General features: G+C 36.6%; 1 protein-coding gene across 2 annotated transcripts in view; it reads right to left on the bottom strand.

Moving 5' to 3' along the window:
- HOMER1 (homer scaffold protein 1) overlaps window positions 1-21,820 on the bottom strand; it is a 165,248-nt gene that overhangs the window by 29,693 nt on the left and 113,735 nt on the right. For both annotated transcript variants that reach the window (XM_078004179.1, NM_001261570.1), the window contains 2 exon segments: window positions 19,459-19,569; window positions 18,769-18,849 (listed from right to left, as the gene is read on the bottom strand). In XM_078004179.1, the coding sequence (XP_077860305.1) occupies window positions 18,769-18,849; window positions 19,459-19,569 (192 nt within the window).

The following is a 21,820-nucleotide window of genomic DNA, read 5'->3' on the forward strand; positions in this document are numbered from 1 at the left end:
CAACTATTACACTTTAAATAAGCAATTCAGATAAGCAATGAATTGAAAGTTATATATCCTTTCTGGAAAGCTCACTTTTACGTTTGAGAGAAACTAAGTGACTGATACAAATTACATTAAGACATATAAAGTACATGGGACAGTGAAAATATCTTGATGTTAGTTACACAACATGATAGTCTCAGAAAATAAGATGTTTCAAAATGTTAATACATCATTTAAATGTTAATTTCTAAAGGAATTCAATCAAGTCTAAAGGACAGTGGAAATTAAAAAAAATAGATCACTGAAAGACAATCTGGTAAATGTTAAATGAAAAGAACAGAATATAGAGTAGCTCACTGAAAGTGGTAAAAATTTGTAGGCATGAGGACAAACACTAGGAATTAATGTAGAAATAGGAAATAAAAAATAGCTCTGGTGTTGAACTTATGGACACTTTTTCCCAAAAATTTTTCTCCCAAGTTGGATAAAGAATGAAAAAAAAATTAAAAATTAAAATTTTCTCACAATGTAAAAATTAAACTTTTGAGAAAAATAATCAGGGCAGGGCTCACGCCTGTAATCCCAGAACTCTGGGAGGCTGAATCACCTGAGGTCAGGAGGTCGAGACCAGTTTGGCCAACATGGCGAATCCCTTGGTCTCTACTAAAAATATAAAAATTAGCCAGGCGTGGTGGCATATGCCTGTAATCTCAGCTACTCAGGAGGCTGAGGCAGGAGAATGGCTCGAACCTGGAGGCGGAGGTTGTGGTGAGCCGAAATTACATCATTGCACTTCAGCCTGGGGTAACAAAGTAAGACTCTGTCTCCAAAAAAAAAAATTGGAAATTGGCTCAAATACATTTAAAAAGTAATAACTCTGAGTTATCTTTGTCAGTGGTTTGACAAGGCTCAAGCAAGGATGCTACAGATGAGTTGCAAGAGCCTGGGAAAATACAAGAAAGGAATCAAGCAGCTATAATGATTTTTAAAGGAAGAATTTAAGGAATTGAATCTCAAACTATTGACTGTTAGATGTTAGCCAGGTATGTTTCTAATCTCTTGACTTTGGATAATCTGCAAGGTCAAGATAAGTAAATTGAGAAGAGAATCTGAAACTAATAAAATATTTATAAATTCAGAAGCCAAACACATGGAGGTTTTAACTATGAGGAAGGAAACAGATCCTGAGATCAAATATAAAAATTCCACTCATGACTGCACAGCATGCTCTCTTGCCTGCTTAAACAATAAGCTTAAGGGTAGAATGTTTCCAACTATAAAAATAGACCAAATGTCACTCACTAGCAGACACCCACTTCACCAGGCACCACCCAGCTTGCCCTCTAAAGCCCTCCTAAAAATGAAAGGCTCCCTTGTTTCCTTGCCAATCAATGACACAGCCAAACATTTTCAATGGAAGCAAGCAAAACACAAAATTCCCTCAGCTAATAAAATTGTGTTATTCTCTCTAGAATGAATCTCCTACTCTAAGCATCTCTTTGTTTGCAGGAATTTTACAAGTTAGATAACAAAAGGGACCTAATACACTGCTTGATGGTGCTAGTCTATTTTTAGGCAAAGAGAATATGTTCCTAGAGCAAGAATAGACAACTTAGAGCACAGGGGCCAAGATGTAACAGAAGCCATAGTGAGTGGCACTTCTCAGGTGTCTACCTTTTATCTATCTATCTATCTATCTATCTATCTATCTATCTATCTATCACAGAGAGAGAGAATTTTATATACATATATTCTAACAGCAATAACTTCAGCACTTTTGCTCATATTTTCCAACCAACCTTTCCCTTCTTGCCCTTCTATTTGTTATTTTTTTGTAGAGACGGGGTCTCACTATGTTGCCTAGGCTGGTCTCAAACTCCTGGGCTCAAGTGATCCTCCTGCCTCGGCCTCCCAAAGTGCTGGGACTACAGACGTGAACCACTATGCCCAGCCTTGCCTTTTATTCTCCATCCAAACTCATTCTTCTGCTCACTATCATTTTGGCTCTGTTATTTCTCTCTTTTCCTTTACTGATGTAAGGCACACACCAGGAGCAACTAGAGAGAGGCATAGTTCAGCCCTGATAAAGCACATTAGACCAGAATCATCAACTCCCTTCTGAGTTTCTTAAAAGGTGGGAGAGGATTCAAGATGGCTGACTAGAAGCAATTTGTACTTGCCTTCTCTACTAAGAAGAACCGAAATAGTGACTAATCATACTACAAATGGATTATCCAAGAGAGGGCACTGGAATTCAACAGAAAAACTGACAAGAAATACCTAAAGCAAGGAAGGAGAAGGAAGTCGGCTTGGCCAGGATTGGTGGGGAGCTGAGATTCCCCAATATGCATAAAGGGTAAGAGAACCTCGGTGGTCCGTATTTCCACCATGAATCCTGCAATCCTAACCATGGGAAAGTCTCTTGGCTCTCCAGGCACTGGAAACTAACACTGCTGGGAGATTGTGTGACAGCACTGTTCTCGGGAGAGCGCTAGCGCTGGGTGCCACACAACCCCTGAGACCTAAGCTGCAGCAAGGCACCATTTTAGAGCCCACCTCCAATAAACTGTGGTGTCCTAGAGCCCAGCAGTGCTGTGGCTAAGGCTCAACAGAAACATGGGCTGTTACACCCAGTGCTTAGGTGCAAGTGACTGCGGGCTACTGCACCGAGGCTAAGTGCCATCAAAGCACAGGCTACCACCGTCAGGACTGAGGGACAAGTGGCGTGCACACTTCCCACGCATCAGCCAAGGCTGCTAACAATGAAGGTGGCACTGTCCTCCTGAGCAGCAGGGCAACAATGTGAGCATTCCTGGGGATTGCCCTGCCCCTACCTACCATGGCTGGCACCTGCACATACCATCAGGAGGCCTGAAAACTAGCCTAATTGGCCTGACCTTGATCCCCTCCATGTAACAGCATACAATCGGGGGGTAGGGGAAGTGAAGGGATTGCCCAGCCCAGTCCACCAATGTTGGCACCTGAACACTCCTCCCAGGGGAATGAGGTTGGGCTTACCTTTCCGGCTGCTACCACCACAGCTGGCACCTACCTGCACATGCCACCTGCAGGCCTGGAGACTGGCCTGTCCAGCCCTTTGCAGCCACTGCCAACACCAGCATGCACTGCACGAGACACAGAGGATTGTCCCACAACTGCCATCGCCCATTCTACACCAGTTGCCCAGGGGTCAGAGAACCCACCCACCCTTGCACTGCTACCACTACTGGCTTCCAAGACACCAGGAGACCCCAAAATCAGCTTGCCTGGAACTGCTAACACTGGTGCAAGCATATACCACCCTGGAGCCTAAGGACAGGCACACTTGGCCCACTGCTGCCACCATCAGGGTCCAAAGACTGGCCCACTTGGTGTCCTAGTCCCCAGCAAAATTTCACCACAGCCTCCACTAATAACTGCACCCTAAGCCACTAAGAAAATCACAGGTACTATTGATGCTATTTACAGCCAAATAAATCATACAGAGACCATGCTACTGAACACACTCAGAATAAAAGCCAAAGTGCCCTGTGCATCCAATACCATAGATACATCTATAGGAAAGAATATTCTCCTATGAAAGCAAATTTTAAAAGCTGGCAGAAGTGACTGTTACACCAGATATGTAGATATGAATGTAAGAATATATCAAACATGAGAAACACCTTCCAAGGAAAAGAATAATTTTCCAGCAACACATCCCAATCAAAACAAAATTCATTAAGTCCCCCCAAAATAATTCAAATTATTGATTCTAAAGAAGCTTAGTGAGATACAAGAAAATTCTAAAAAACATACAAAGAGGCTGGGTGCAGTGGCTCACGTCTGTAATCCCAGAACTTTGGGAGGCTCAGGCAGGCAGATTGCTTGAGGTTAGAAGTTTGAGACCAGCGTGGTCAACATGGTGAAACCCTGTCTCTCCTAAAAATACAAAAATTTAGCTGGCCATGATGGTATGCGCCTGCAATCCCAGCTACTCTGAAGACTGAGGCAGGAGAATCACATGAACCTGGGAGGCGGAGGTTGCAATAAGCCGAGATCGTGCCACTGCGCTCCAGACTGGGCCACAAAGCAAAACTCCACCTCCAAAAAAAAAAAAGTACAAAGAAATCTGAAAAATAATTCAGACTATGAATGAGACATTCACTAAAGAGATACACACTATAACAGAAATTCTGGAAATGAAGAATTCATTGAATAAAATAAAAAATACATTCAAAAGATTCAACAATAGGCCAGATCAAACAGAAAAAATAATTTAAGAACTCAAAGACAAGTCTTTTGAAATAATATAGACAAAAATAAAGAAAAAGTAATAAAAAAGAATAAGCAAAGCCTTTGTGACATACGGGACACCATAAAGTGGCCATAAAATATGCAAATTATCAGGGTTCTAGGAGGCAAACAGAGAGCAAAAGAGTAGAAAAATCTAGTTAATGAAATACCAGATGAAAATGCCCCAAATCTACCAAGATATTTAGACATCCAGATACAGGAAGCTCTGACATCCCCAAACAGATAAAATGAAAGAAGGTCTTGTCCACGGCACATTACAGTCAAAATGTCTAAAGTCAAAATTCTAAAAATAGCAAGAGATAAGCATCTTGTCACCTAAAAAGGACCCCCTTCAGAACAACAGGGCATTTCTCAGCAGAAACCTCACAGGCCAGGAAAGAATGGGGTGATATATTCATAGTGTTGAAAGAAAAAAACAAAAAACAAAACTGCTAGCCAAGCATACTACATCCAGCAAAATTATCCTTTGTAAATGAAGGAGAAATAAAGTCTTTCCCAGAAAACCAAGGGCTGAAAGAATTCATCATCAGTATATCAGCCCTACAAGAAATGCTCAAGGGAGTTCTAAGTCTGGAAATGAAAGGATGACATTTTCCATCCTGAAAACACATGAAAGTATAAAACATTGTTAAAGCAAACACACAAATAAGGAAGAGAAAGGATTCAAATGGTATCACTACACCAAATCATCACAAGGAACAACAGGAGAAAAAACAAGGAACAAACAACAAAACAACCAGAAAGCAATTAGCGATGTGACAGGAACAAAACCTCAAATATCAACAGTAACCTAGAATGAAAATGGATTACATTCTCCACTTAAAAGATACAGACTGGCTGAATGGATTACAATTATGACCGACTATATGCTGCTTACAAGAAACATACTTTACTTGTAAAATGACTTACAGATCAAAAGTAAACGTATGGAAAAAGATATTCCATGCAAATGGAAACCAAAAGTGCACTGGAGTAGTTACACCTATATCAGATAAAATATACCCTAAGCCAAAAACAGTAGAAAACAAGAAGTCACTATATAGTGATAGAGAGATCAATCCAGCAAGAGGATATATATGTTTCTGGCACACCTAAATTCATGAAGTAAATATTACTAGATTGAAAGACAGATAGATTCCAATACAGTAATTTGTGTAGTACTTCAACACCCCAGTCTCAGCATTAGACAGATCAAGACAGAAAATCAACAAAGAATCATTGTATTTAAACTGGGCCTTGGACAGATTGTAGTTAACAAACAGACTTAACAGACTTTTTTTTTTTGAGACGGAGTCTAGCTCTGTTGCCCAGGCTAGAGTGCAGTGGTGTGATCTCGGCTCACTGCAACCTCTGCCTCCCGGGTTCAAGCGATTCTCCTGCCTCAGTCTCTCGAGTAGCTGGGACTACAGGAACCCACCACCATGCCCAGCTAATTTTTGTATTTTTAGTAGAGACGGAGTTTCACCATGTTGGCCAGGTTGGTCTCAAACTCCTGACCTTGTGATCCGTCCACCTTGGCCTCCCAAAGTGCTAGAATTAAAGGCGTAAACCACTGCACCTGGCCTACAGAACATCTTACACAACAATTCTTCTCATTACCACATGGAACATTCTCAAAGACAGATCATATGTTAAGCCACAAAACAAGTCTCAACAAATTTCTAAAAATTGAAATCGTATTAATTATCTTCTCAGACCACAATGAAATAAAACCAGAAATCAATACCAAGAAAAACTTTGGAAACCATACAAATATATGAAAATTAAACAACATGCTCCTGAGCAACCATTGGGTCAATGAGGAAATTAAGATGAAAATTAAAAAATATCTTGAAACAAATGAAAACAGAAATATAACATACCAAACTCCATGTGGCACAGCAAAAGCAAAAGCAGTACTAAGAGGCAAGTTTATAGCAATAAATGCCTACATCAAAAACGTAGATTTCAAATAACAATCTAACAATGTGCCCCAAAAACTAGAAAAGCAAAAATAAACCAAACCCCAAAATAGCAAAAGGAAATAATAAAGACCAAAAAACAAAACAAAAAAATAAAGGATCAATGAAACAAAAATTTGGTTCTTTGAAAAGATCAACAAAATTGATAAATCGCTAGCTAGACCAAGAAGAAAAAAAAACCCAAATAAACAAAATCAGAAATGGAAAGGGAAGCATTACGACTCACACTACAGAAATACAAAAGATTACGAGAGACTAGTATGAGGTACACACGAACAAACTGGAAAATCTGGAGGAAATGGATGAATTCCTGGAAACTTATAACTTACCAAGATTTGAATCAGAAACAGAAAACCTGAACAGACCAATAACGAGTAGCAAGACTGAATTAGTAGTAAGAAGTCTCCAAACAAAGAAAAGTACAAACCAGAGGGCTTCACTGCCGAATTCTACGAAACAATAAAGAACTAATACCAATCCCCTTCAAACTATTCCATAAAAATTGAAGAGGAGGGAATTTTTCCTAACTTATTCTATGAGGCCAGCGTTACTCTGATGCCAAAAAGCAGACAAAGACACAACAAAAAAAGAAAACTATAGGCCAATATCGCTGATAAACACAGACGTAAAAATCCTCAACAAAATGCCAGCCAACTGAATTCAACAGTGTATCAAAAAGATGATATACCATAATCAAATGGGATTTATACCAAGGAAACAAGGATAGTTTAACAGAGAAATTAATAAATGATACATCACATCAACAGAATGAAGGAAAAAAATATGATTATCAATAGATGCAGAAAAAACATTTGATAAAATCCAACATCCCTTCATGATAAAAATGCTCAAAAAACTAGGTATAGAGGGAACATGTCTCAAAATAATAAAAGCCTAAGTGACAAACCCACAATTAACATCATAATGAAGGAGGAAAAGCTTTTCCCTCAGAGATAGGGTGAGACCTCTATCTCTCACCATATATAAAAATCAATTCAAGATGGATTAAAGACTTAAATGTAAGACCTAAATCTATAAAATTACTAGAAGAAAACATTTTAAAAAACACTTCTGGACATTGGTGTAGGCAAAGACTTTATGTCTATGACTTCAAAAACACAGACAACTAAAACAAAAATAGACAAATGGGATTATATTAAACTAAAAAGCATCTGCACAGCAAGGGAAACAATCAACAAAGAGACAACCTGTTGAATGGGAGAAACTATTTGCAAACTATTCATCTGACAAGGGACTAATATCCAGAATACACAAGAAACTCAAACAACTCAACAAAAAACCACAAATAACTCCACTAAAAAGTAGGCAAAGGACATAGACAGTTCTCAAAAGAAGACATATTATGGCTAACAGGTATATTAAAAAATGCTCAATATCACTGATCATCAAGGAAATACAAATCAAAACCAAATAAGATATCTTCTTATGGCCAGGTGATGGCTCATGCCTATAATCCTAACACTTTCAGAGGCTGAGGCAGGTGGATCACCTAAGGCCAAAAGTTCCAGACCAGCCTGACCAACATGGTGTAAACCCCATCTCTACTAAAAACACAAAAATTAGCTAGGCATGGCAGCGGGCATCTGTAATCCCAGCTACTCAGGAAGCTGAGGCAGGATAATAGCTTGAATCTCAGAGGTGGAGGTTGCAGTGAGCTGAGATCGTGCCATTGTGCTCCAGCCTGGGTGACAGAGTGACACGCTGTCTCAAAAAAAAAAAAAAAAAAGACAAAAAAGAAAAAGAAAAAAGAAAAGCTATCATCTTACTGTGATTACACTGGCCATTATTATCACTTTTAGATAACATCAGAATTGAATTGATAGAATAACTATCATTAAAAAGACAAAAAAGAAGAGATGCTGGTGAGGATACGGAGAAAAAGGCACTCTTACACAATGATGGTGGAAATGTAAATCAGTACAACTACTAAAAACTATTGGAGATTTTTTTAAAAAATTAAAAATAAAAAAACTATCATACAATCATGTAATCCCAATACTGGATATATGTCCAAGGGAAAATAAATCAGTACATCAAAGGGATACCCACATTTGCATGTTTATCACAGCACTATTCACAATACCAAAGACATGGAATCAACCTAAGTGTCCATTAGCAGACAAATGGATAAAGATAATGTGGTATATATACAATGGAATGTTATTCAGCCTTAAAAAGGAGTAAAATCATTTCATTCGCTGCAACATGGATAGAACTGGAGGTCATCATGTTAAGTGAAATAAGCCAGGTACAGAAAGACAAATACTGAATCTTCTTACTGATAAGTGGGACCTGAAGAACTTGATCTCATGGACATAAGAGTACAGAATGATGGTTACCATAAGCTGGGAAAGGTGTGATGGTGGGAGGAGAAAATGAAAAAAGATCAGTGAATGGGTATACATTTACAGTTAGATAGAAGAAATAAGTTCTAATGTTTGATAGCAGACTAGAGTTCCTATAGTTAGCAACAATATATTGTATATTTCAAAGTAGTTATAAGAGGGGGACTGAAATATTACCAACACACAGATAAGTATTCAAGGAGCTGAATACCTTGAACACCCTGATGTGATCATTACACAGACTACACATGTAAAAATTATCACATGTATCCCATAAATATGTAAAATATTATCTATCAATAAAAGGAAACAAAGGCGAAAACAAAGTATAAAATCCTACTGGGCAGGAGGTTATGCTCTGTATTTGTTAAAGAGCCTAAAATACTACAATGATTACAATAAAATTAAATAACAATTATAAATACCACTAATGGGGCAGATTAGCTTAATTTCCTTCCTTCCTCTTTCCTTCCCTCCCTTCCCTCCTTCCTTTCCTTTCTTCCTTCTCTTCCTTCCCTCCCTCCCTCTTTCTTCCTCCCCCTCCTCCCTCCCTTGATTTTCCTGACTCAGAGTCTTGAGTAGCTGGGACTATAGGTGCACACCACCATGCCCAGCCAATTTAAAAAATATTTTTGTGGAGACAGGGTCCTCCTATGTTGCCTAGGCTGGTCACAAAGTCCTAGTCTCAAGCAATCCTTCTTCCTCAGCATCCCAAAGTACTGAGATTACAGTACCAAACCCAGCTTTAATTTTCTATAAACTTAAATCTTGCATCATTTAATCTAAATAAAAGCTGTAGAAAAACTGACATCTGATATACATCTTAAACTCTTATGAATAAGATGTATTATTGCCCTATAAGATTGTTAACCTTCTATATAATAGGAAATATAAATAATCAAGACAAGTATGAATAATTTAAAAGAAAAATGGGTAAAACACATACACACACATTTTGAAGAACTTATTCAACAATTACATCTTCTGTGTACTAGGCATTGGGGATAAAGCAGTAAATAAAACAAAGATGATTCCTGTTTTAATAGAACATACATTCTAAAAGGAAGACACTGGCAATAAAGAGGTAAACAGAATAGATTTCTGGGCAGCCATGGTAACAGTGACTATGTATACCGCAATCTACCAACTATCCTCCCCAAACTGTATAAACTATACAAAGGTGTGCAAATTCCATGACTTTGACATAACTAGAAGACACAGAACAATACAAACATCAAATTGCCTTTAATTAGAAAATATAAGCACCAATTTCCAGCAGAGGTATTTCTCAAGCTCTCACTCTAACCCTTTGCAAAAGGGAAGGCAGAGTTGTGGGGGCAATGCCCAGAAGAGAACAAAAGTCCTCAGACTAAACTACGGTAACCCCAAGAAAGAGAAAGACCATTACCAGTGTGAATGCCAGAATACCGAAAAAAAAACTAGAAAACCAGAGCAGATTATAAGAAAGGAACTTAACAGTATAAACGAAACTTGAGGAAGTAGTCTTAGAAAGGCTGAAGACAATTCCAAAGAGCAGAAGATAAAAGGAAAAGAATCTTTCAGAGTAAAGGGAAAAAGAAGCAAGAAAGGAAAATTTAAGACCAAAGACAATTAAACTATTAAAGGACATACAATCTTTCTTCCAACTGTCTCTGCAAAAGAGGGTGTTTTTGAACTAATAATTTATAAACCACCCCACACTGCTATTCTATCCACAAAATGCAAAAGTGTAAGAAATCTTTATCTACACCAACTATTATAAAAGGAAATAGAAAACAGAAAATGCTAAAAACACTTGAGTAGATGAATCTGCCCAAAACCAACTATGAAGCAGAAGAAAACTCTAACACAATATTCCACTCTGAACTAAATATTCTCAAATAAGCATTTAAAAACAAGTTTGAATTATATATTGAAAAACTTAGAATAGAAATGGGTAAAACAAACAGAACTCCAAAGAACAGAAAGGTTGATTGAACTCATGAAAGAAACAGAAGAAAAAGGCAAAATCTATCAGAAATGAAAACTGAGTTATAAGGACCCAAGGAAAAATAGATTTGAATAAAACTATTTTTCATTCAATTATTACTTATTATTTTAAATAATCCTAGAGAATGAAAGTGAGATAAAGTAGAGAAAATAAAAAGAGGTTGCAAAAGACAAGAAATCAAATTACATAAAATTGGAGCTCCTGAAGAAGAAAAACAACACATTAGAACAGAACTAGTATTTAAAACTTTTATGCAAGAAAACTTCCTAGAAATAAAGAAAAACCTGGATATACAAATTAAAAAGGCCCACTGTGTACCTGGGAAAACATCCTCAACAATGGATTTTGTGAAATATTCTAGTATATCATTTAAACTTTATTTTAAAAATAAAAGAAAAATCCTCAGGGCACACAAGTAAAATTAATCCAAAACTTACAAGGAAAGAGAATCAGACTGGAATCAGATTTCTCAAAAGAGATATACAAAACCCTTGTATAATGGAGTGTCATTTTCAAGTAATTCAATGAAAGAAAATTATGAACCAGGGATTTTATATTAAATATCTTGCCAAGTTGTCACCCCAATACTGAATATATGAGAGAAAAAAAAAAGTTTAAACAAGCAAGATCTCAGAAAATATGTATCCATGAGCTCTTTTGCAACCATCTACAAGAAGATAAGCTTTATCCAACCAAGAGATCATGTGGAAACTTCAGAAAAAGGACTGATGGTGAGTGCTATGATTTGAATGTGTCCCCTCCAAAATTCAAGTATTGAAATGTAATGGCCAATGAGATGCTATTAAGAAGTAGGGCCTTTAAGAGACGATTAGGTCATGAGGGCTCCTCTCCTCATGAATGGGAGTAAGGTCCTTATAAAAGAGGTTTCCTCTGCAGTGTTGCTGGCTTGCTCTTCCATCTTCCCCCACATGAGGAGGCAGCATTCCCTCTGGAGGGCAACATCTTGGAAGGGGAAAGCAGTCCCACAACCAAACCTGCCCGTACCTTGACCTCGGTTTTCCAGTTGCCAGAAGTGTGAGAAATTTCTGTTCTTTATAAATTACCCAGATTGTAGTTTTCTGTTATAGCAGCACAAAAGGACTAAGACAGTAAACATTTAATATATTTAATGTATAAAGACTAAAACAAATGTAGACGATGGTTAAAAAATAATCTGTTAAGTATTCTGACAAGGTAGAAATAATGCAACCGAAAAACAGGAAGAGAAAGGGGAAAATGAAAGCAGAATAAGCACATTATTGTTAAGTATGTTAATAGTTCAGAGTCAAAGGATATCATTAAAAACTAACACACCAGGCCAGGCGCAGTGGCTCATGCCTATAATCCCAGAAATTTGGGAGGCTAAGGTGGGAGGATTGTTTGGGCCCAGGAGTTCAAGACCAGCCTAGGCAATAGAGTGAAACCCCATTTCTACAAAAAATTTAAAAATTAGCCAGGCTTGGTGGCATACACTTGTAGTCCCAGCTCCTCGGGAGGCTGAGTAGGGAGAAATGCTTGAGCCCAGGAAGTCGAGACTGTAGGTATCTGTGATTGTGCCACTGGCCTCCAGCCTGGGTGACAGAGTGAGACTGTCTCAAAAACAAAAACCAAACAAACAAACAAACAAACAAACAAAAAAACCCAAAAAAACAAACCAGATAGTATATATTTAAATATGAACACAGGTGACTAGGAGCATTCTAAAGGGGTGGAAGTTCAAAGGTAACTATTACAACAAAATTAAGACCATTTTAAATATTAAGAGACATTTAAAAAGCAAAAGATAGTTAAAAAGAGCAAAGAACACATCATATAGAAAAATTATTAATATAATGCACACACAGAAATGATAACATAATGATGAGTTGAGACCAAACATAAAAATCACATCAATAAACACGAATGAGTTCTCTACTAAAAAATATTTTCAGTTGGGTCACAAAGCACTATCCAAGTATATGTACACAAGACACACAAGGAGCGTTCAAAAAAACTGATAAAATATTAGGTCACCAAAAAAGCAGCAGTAAATTATGCAACATAGAAATTATACAAATAAAACCCTGTGATCCCAATGCAACAGAACTAGAAATTAGTAACTAAATCAAAAGATTAAAAAGACCCTTCCACCAGGAAATTAAGGGACCTTTTATACTTTTCATACAGCTGTTGTATGAAAAGGAAATAAAGTCAAAATTACAGAATTTCCAGAAATAATAATGAAAACATTAAATATCAGAATCTATGGGATACACTTAAAGCAATGATCAGAGGAAGATCAATAGCCTGAAACACATATATAAACAAAAGTGAAAGAATGAAAAAAAGGAATTAAATCCCCTTTCAAAATGCTGAAACCTAAAAAACCAAACAAAGCACAAGGCAGGAATAAATAAGATAAAAATAGAAATTCATAAGGTAAATTCATAAGTGGCATTTACTAGTTAATCAAAATTTTGTGGTTTTTTTTTTTTTTTTTTTTTTTTCGGTGAGACAGGTCTTGTTCTGTCTCCAGTGCCGAAGTGCCGTGGCACAATCATGGCTCACTGCAACCTCAACCTCCTGGGCTCAAATGTTCCTCCTACCTCAGCCTCCCATGTAGCTGGGACCACAGGTAGGTGCTACTGGACCACAGGTAGATGCTACTGGACCACAAGTAGGTGCTACCACATCTGCCTAATTTTTTGTAGAGACAAGGTCTGGCCATGTTGTCCAGTCTGGTCTCAAACTGCTGGACCCAAGCAATCTTCCCGCCATGGTCTCCTAAAGTGCTAGAATTACAGGTGTGAACCACCGCACCTGGCCAAAATCTTTTTTTTATGTATTAAAAAAAAAAAAAAAGGCCAGGCGCAGTGGCTCATGCCTATAATCCCAGCACTTTGGGAGGCCGAGGTGGGTAGATCACGAGGTCAGGAGATCGAGACCATCCTGGCTAACACAGTGAAACCCTGTCTCTACAAAAAAAATGCAAAAAATTAGCCGGGCGTGGTGGCGGGCGCCTGTAGTCCCAGCTACTCAGGAGGCTGAGGCAGGAGAATAGCTTGAATCTGGGAGGCGGAGGTTGCAGTGAGCCGAGATCGCGCCACTGCACTCCAGCCTGGGCAACAGAGCGACACCCTGTTTCAAAAAAAAAAAAAAAGAAAGAAAAGAAAAAGAAAATTCACAAAGTAGACACATCACTACTAACTTTAGGTAATCACAAAAGAAAGTGAGAAAGAACAAGTACACCAAATAAGAAGTGTAAGAGTTCCCATTGAATACAGTCATGCACAGCATGACAATGTTTTGATCAACTGTGACCAGCATATGCAACAGTGGTCCCATAAGATTATAAGGGGGCTGAAAAACTCCTATCACCCAGCAGCTGCCATATCGTCACAGCACAATGCAGTACTCATGTGTTTGTAGTGATGCCGATATAAATAAATCTACCGTGCTATCAGTTGTATAAATGCATAGCACATACAATGATGTATAGTACATAATATTTGATAAAAATAAATGGCTATGTCACTGGTTTATGTATTTATTATACTATACTATAATAAACTTTTAAAGTTATTTTAAAGTGTACTCCTTCTACTTATTTAAAAAAACATTAATTATCTGACAGTTCCAGGCAGGTCCTTCAGGGGGTATTTCAGAAGAAGGCATTGTTATCACAGGAGATGACAGCTCCATGCGTTACTGCCCTTGAAGACCTTCCGGTGGGACAAGATGTAGAGGTAGAAGACAGTAATACTGATGATCCCGACCCTGCGTAGGCATCGGCTAATATATGTGTTTGTGTCTTCATTTTTTGAAAGAAGTTTAAAAAGTTTTAAAAACATTTTTAGATTAAGGATATAAAGAAAATAGTTTTGTGCAGCTGAATATGTGTTCATGTTTGCAGCTATTACAAAAAAGTAAAAAGTTAAAAAAATTTTAAATGTTTATGAAGTTAAAATGTTACAGTAAGCTAAGGCTAATTTATTACTGAAGAAAGAACATTTTTAAAAAATAAATGTAGTATAGTCTAAGTGCAGTGTTGATAAAGTCTACAGCAGTGTATGGTAATATCTTAGGTCTTCACATTCACTCACCACTCACTCACTGACCCACCCAGAGCAACTTCCAATCCTACAGGTTCCATTCATGGTAAGTGTCCTATTCAAGTATACAATTTTTTATCTTTTCTACTGTATTTTTACTGTATCTTTTCTATCGTTTCTACTGTATTTTTACTCTACGTTTTCTGTGCTTAGATGTGCTTAGATACAAATACATGAATACTTACCACTGTCTTACGAGGGGGTGGAAGGAGGGAGGGAGGGAGGGAAAAGAAGGGAGAGGAAGAGAGAGAGAAGAGAGCCATCCGGAATAAAACAAAGCAAATATAGCCAAAATTGACATTTGGGGAATGTAAGTAAAGGGTATATAAAAATTTTCTGTATTATTCTTGCAACTTTTCTGTAAGACTGAAATTATTTCAAAATAAAAAGTTTAACTAAAGAACTTATTTATGTAACCAAACACCACCTGTTCCCAAAAATCTATTGAAATAAAAATAAATAAATTGTTTAAAAACAAAATAGATAAAAAACAAGATCATTTCAGATAGTGATAAGTACTAAAAGGAAAATAAAAAATAGTAATACTACAAAAAAATACCTGGGATGGGGTATGGGGACTGTAGCATAGTGAGTAAATTGGGAAGTCAGAGAAATTAACATCTGAACTAAGACCTAAACTAAAAATAGAAGCCAGCCATCTGAAGATCTGGGTAAAGAGTTCCAGGTAAAGATATTCCACATGCTCTAAAGTGAAAATGCACTTGTGACTTCAAGATACAGATAAAGACCAAATGCATGTGAAAAATTGTTCAATGTTGTTCATAATTTAAAAATTAATTAAATAGTTGAGTCACTTCATTTCTTAAAAGATGGCAAAGAAGGGGTCCGGGGGGTACCAATATCCAGTGGGTACCCTGCTTTTCCAGATGTCAATTTCCCAGCATAAGAAATTTTAAAACATTGACACCAAGCAATTCTTGTTTGAAAGTTTATCTTAAAGAAATAATCAGAAAGGCAAAGGTTTATGAAAAAGGTTGTAATATTATTTATTTATAGCATAACATTGGAAACAACAAATTGCCATTACTATAGGAATGCTGGAAGAAAACTATGATACCTCTATATGGGAGAATTCTATGCAGCCATTGAGCTTATGACATAAAGTTAGATAACAACGTATATAAAAAAAATTGCATCTATATCCATTTCTTGTAAAGCAAATATTATCTAAACAAACACTGGGACAAGGAAATGCCAATTACTTTGCCTTAAGATAATAGGATTATGATTTTTTTAAATATTATATAATTATGATTTTATACTTACCTTGCTAAGTATATGTTTTGAAATTTTTCTAATTTTTTTACAATGGGCATGTTTTTCATAGATATTTATAACAAATATCCAAATACTGCCAAATATCAAAAACTCATAAATTAGAAAAACTGTATCATGGTATCCTTAATTTACCCATAACTATACATTTTCTATCCACATTCATACCTCTAACCCAACTCTACATACTGCAATTTCAGGATTCTTTTCCATCCAAGGAATTTAATGATCCCAATTTTCTGTACTGAACTTATGAATGGAGGTTCAAGGGTGCTGGGACTTTTGATAAACAGAAGATGTTTCTGTGGGAGGGAGAAGGCTGCAGAGGAGGAAATTATTTTGAATTGGAAAAAATATGTTATTTTCTGTAGCTTGTGCTTTTGGAATTCATCCTTGAGTTTTCTAAAAGCTTCCCTGTCCTGTTCCAGGTAGGTTGTTTTGATGATATTTTTGATATTCAGTGAAATGATGGGTAAGAATTATATTCACAATTTCAAGTGCCAGCTATAAAATTCAATTACTGCTCTATAATGAAATCCATTCATTCACACATTTACTGAGAAAGGGTCTCATTCTGCCACCCAGGCTGGAGTGCAGTGGTATGATCATAGCTCAATGCAACTCCCAATTCAAGTGAGGCTCAAGTGATCCAAGCAACTGGGACTACAGGTGCACACCACCACTCCCAGCTAATTCTACTGTTTCATTTTTTGTAGACACAGCATTTCGCTATGTTGCCCGGATTGGCCTCGAACCCCTGGCCTCAAGAGATCTTCCTCCCTCAATCTCCCAAAGCACTGGGATTATAGACATGAGCAACTATGCCTGGCTTCAAATACATTTAGAATTATCAACATGGAAATTTGATATAAATATATCATCTCTTGGTTTCTCTTCATAAGTGAGACAATGTAAATGTGTATATAACTGAAAATATTTTTTAAAAGAATCATTAAGGATGACTTGACTGTTGCCTGAAGAAGTGTGGTAATACAGAAAGAACAGACTTTGGAATGAAATAAATCTAAGCCTCATTACTTTCTAGCTAAGTGCCTTAATTAAACTTGTTAACACCTTTGAACTGCTGTCTTCTCTTTGAAAATGGGGATACCCCAACTGTTAATGTGAGAACTAGAGCTAATGTAAGTTAAGTGCTTAACATATGCCTGAATCATCGCAAGTACTCAAAAACCAAAACAAATGAAAGACAAAACTGACTGAATTTCCCCCTTTCTTCCAGCCCCGATTCCATGCTTCATATTTAAGTTCTACATCAGGATTTCGCAACCTTGGCATTATTGACATTTGGGGTTGGATAATCTGAGGCATAGCAGCAGTTCTGGCTTTGTCTACTAGGTATCAGTGGTGCCCCCCAACTGTGAAAATAAAAAATGTTTGCACACATTGCTAAATGTCCCCTGGGCTTCAAAAGTGCCCCAAGTTGATGACCACTAATCTATATGGACAATTAAAATATACAAACAGCATTTAATAGGGCCAACCAAAACAAGTGATCTCATTTTTCCCAGACTACTGAAAGCTAGTGATGGGAAGGGGAGAGGGAAATATTCCATTTTATATAAGGCATCTGTTTATTTCATGAAGGGTTATTATGAAGGGGTTTAAAGCCCATGTCTTTGACCACTAAAATAATGTATTTTATTATTTTAGTGGTCAAAGACATGGGTTTTAAAATTTGACTGTCTCCATTTACATATAGGTTGGACAAGTTAACCTCTCCAAGCTTCAGTTTCTTTGTCTGGGTTATTATGACTGTTATATGGATTAAATGCATAATACAGGTAAAGTGCTAAGCCCAGTGTCTGATATGTACTCAATAAATGTTGCTGTTCTTCTTATAATCTAGATCCTCTTTCCAATCCTGGGCTTTCAGGTCCTTCTTATTATGCCTTATCCCAAAATCCTCACTCTATACATATACTTATTTCTACTCCCCAAAGTCATCCTAACCCTTCTTTACTGAGGCACCTAACCCTGAGGGTGTAAGAAAAGTGCCTGAGCTGGCAAGAGAAGACTTCGGTAATGAATTCTGAGAAATCTTCCCTTACCATATCTGACTACCACTGACACATGATGTTTTTTGTACACTGGAATCAGGAAGCATACTATTTATGCAGAAAAAAGTGAATAAAATTAATTACACTGAAGAACGAAGAGTACTAACTTTTGTTCCATTAGGGCACAGCTATTGGTATAATTCATACATTAGTACATTGTGGGGGAAAAAAAAAAAAAGAGTAATGTTCCGAAATTGAATAAAATCAATTTGCAAATTTTTCTTTAAATTCAGGGTTTCTTTCTTTCTTGTTCTTTCTTTCTCTCTCTCTCTTTTTCTTTTTATTAAGACAGGATCCCATTCTGTTGCCCAGGCTGGAGTACAGTGGTGTGATCATAACTCACTGCAGCCTCAACCTTCTCGGCTCAAGTGATCTTCCTCAGTCTCCCAAAGTGCTGAAATTATAAGCATGAGCCACTACGCCCAACCCCAGGGTATTTTTGTTTTTTAATTAAAAGTAGAAATTTCCAAAAGAATTTACTAAATAATTTACAATTTATAAATGACCATCTATGATAATTATAAGCTACATAGATGAAGTTACCAATAACTTTTTAAAAATCAAAGATTAGTCATGAATCAGAAGTCCTGGAAAAGAAAAATGACCAAAACCTACAAAATGGAGTTTCAGAAAAAAAGTCGCTGGTATGTGAAAAAATGATGCCTTTCCATGCAGAAATGAATAACAATTTTTACTACAGCTCACCTGTAGTTTCTGAGTCAAAGAGTCCCTCTGTTCTTGTAGTTCTCTGGCATTATCAATTTCTTGTTTTAATCTTTCTATTTCCTAGAAAAGGCAGAGAAATGTCTTAGTATTTAAACTATATCAAGGAAAAGGAAGGTCTTGTTTTTCCCTGAAATTATTTATTTTAGAAAAAGATGATTTTAAAAACATTCCTTCATATTGACTTTTAGAGGGATGAATTTATCTTTATAAGTACGTTGTCTAGAACGGAATAATCTTAAGCAACAGTAACAAGTCTAACTTGGTGGTTCTGGTACAGTACTGCTTTGAAATAACAATCTGAACATTTTAATGTTGCTTCAAGCTTTGTGGATATAATTATTTCCTAAGATATTAAAGTTTTGACTGGAACCCAGAGAAAGCAACAGCTTTTAAAATCCATTTAACCCCTAATGATTTTCTGTTGACTGTATAAATGCAACTCTCATCTGGAAGGCAATAGGTGGTATCTCAGTCTGACTGCCTCACCACAGTTCACAATAACAGAAATAAGGAAAAGGAAAATGTGAGCAAGTGTAATAACACTCAAAAAAAATTTCATCCTAAAAAAAAGGTCACAACCTGACTTTATTCCATAAAATACCTTTAAATTTGACATGGAATCTACACATATGTTAGCTAGATTACAGATGAGTAAAAAGCAGCAAATACCTCTTCCTTCACTTTCAGTGTCTCTTCCAGTTCTTGTATTGTCTGATTTAATTCTGTCTTATGAGTATGTACTGCGTTTGCTTGGCTACTAACACATTCAAGTTCAGTCACCTAAAATTAAATGAGAACACAGATTAACTTAAAGTTCAACTTTAAAGAGTTTCTTGCTAAAGACATAGCCCCAAATAAGTGAAGAGTATATTCTGAATAAATACATAAAAATTAATTTGAGAAATATTAAGACACTCAAGGTAGAGTGAATATAAAACTAGGAAAAGGGAAAAAGACCAAAGGAAATAATTATTTACATGGTTTGGTCATGGAAAGGTTACGATAACTTAAATTAAGTGATTAATGACAGTAGAGAATCCCTATAATGAAAGTCTTCTTTAAAAATTTCTTCCAAAAACATATTCAAGATCAGATATGGCCATCTGTCCTTCATCTGTAGCCTTCAAATTCAATATGGGTTCTGAAAACTGGCTTTGCAGAAGAGAATTTTTTCAAATACATTTCCAACATGTAAGAGAATCTGGAAGAGAAAATAGGCTTAAAATACAACTTAAATCATTAGATACTAGAATGACTTTACATCAATAGTGTCTCTTATGGGTAAGATAAAATTTTGTTAGTCAATAAGAATTTACCGAGGGCCCAAAGACTAATATAACTTTTAATGAGCACTTGGTATTTTTTGAGAGAACAGAGAGGGGCACTGTCCTTAAATTTATACCATCCCAAACTAGAATCAACAATAGAAGTCAACATAAACATACACACGCACACGCACACACCCTATTGCAGCTCTTTACACATATCATGTACTCACAAAATTTTGGTTTACTAGAAAATAGTAAATTCTAGACTACTAAGGAAACAGAATAAATCCCTCTCCCTGGCATTTTCCAAATATCGAATTACCCTCTACATTCTGTGATTCTATCTCTTAAATAATTTTCTTCTTTTCTTCTTATATACTAATAGCCTCGTTATAAACCCTTATCACCCAGGCCTGAACAAAACCAACAGCCTCCCAATGGACTTAATTATAACCTTTTCCTATTCTTCTCTGCAAATTGCTAACAGATTCATCTTTCATTCCTGTGATTCCGCCATTCAAAGACTTCCAGCAGCTCATCTTTTTACGATATCAGATCTAAACCCTCAGATCCTCTGTATATTGGCCCCAACCTTCTCAACCATCCACACTGCCCAAGATATTCAGTGCATACTTCCAACTAAAAGCAGGCAAATCTCCTTGTCCTAAGAACAAGTGATATTCATTCCCAACTTGTTGATTTAACTAGAATGTCCTCTCTTGCCTCTGAAAACCATTCGGACCTAACCAAACCCTTAACTCTTAGCTCAGCACGTACTTTCTCCAGAAAGCCATTCCTATCTGCCCAAGCCTTCAAGGCTCTCCTCTGGTTCATAAAACCAAGCATCTGTTCAAAAATCTTGGGAATTATTTCAGTTATTGTTTAATATGTATTTGCTTTCTTTGTCTCATTATATAATAAATTCCTTAAGGGGAGTTCCAATTCTGATAATGATGAAATAGTTTTTATTAGAGTAACTTTCCCATAGAAAACAATTGCAAATTGTGGGCAAAATGTAAAAGTCAACTATTTGAAGGACCTGGTGAGTAACCAAATTGGGCAAAAGACTGCAAGAAAGCAGTCACTTTGGGTGACATACACATTTCCACATCTGTAAGAAAGCAGTTACTTTGGGTGATATACACATTTCCACATCTTTTTGCCTGAAGGCACTCTGCAGTCTGGCTGCATTGCTTGACTGAACTCAAACAGAGATCCATAGTCTTATTTCTCTGAGGAGCCTGAGAATTTTAGGACTCTGCAGAACACCTGGAACAACTACGAGTAGGAAAAGAGGTGGAAGGCTGAAAGAACTAAACTGTGATGGTACTCAACACAGAGATGACAGTTTGAAGTTCTGCTAGTCCCTGCTAAATTAGAGGGCCTTGGTAAATACCTCAAGCTTTTCAGTGAAACCTTGGAAGGGTTATGTCTTAGAGATAAAGATTTCCTAGGACAATGTGATTTACCCTAGGGTTACAGCAAAATTGAAATAAATGAATTCTAACAAAGCATAAGTACACAACTCCACAAATTCAAGATAATCCCCAAATAATTTAACTGCCTGCTGAAACAAAAACTGAATATTGTTCAAAAATAACAAAATCTGTGGTCTCTGCAACATCTCATTTACGATGTCCAATACACAATTAAAAATGACTACATGATAGCTCCTTAATATTTTCTGGCTATGATAATTGTCATAAATTGTTTTTTTTTAATTGTGGTAAAAAACATATAACATAAAATTTATCATCTTAGTC

The sequence above is a fragment of the Macaca mulatta genome, chromosome 6 (genome assembly GCF_049350105.2).
Source record: "Macaca mulatta isolate MMU2019108-1 chromosome 6, T2T-MMU8v2.0, whole genome shotgun sequence".
Classification (NCBI taxonomy): Eukaryota; Metazoa; Chordata; class Mammalia; order Primates; family Cercopithecidae; genus Macaca; species Macaca mulatta.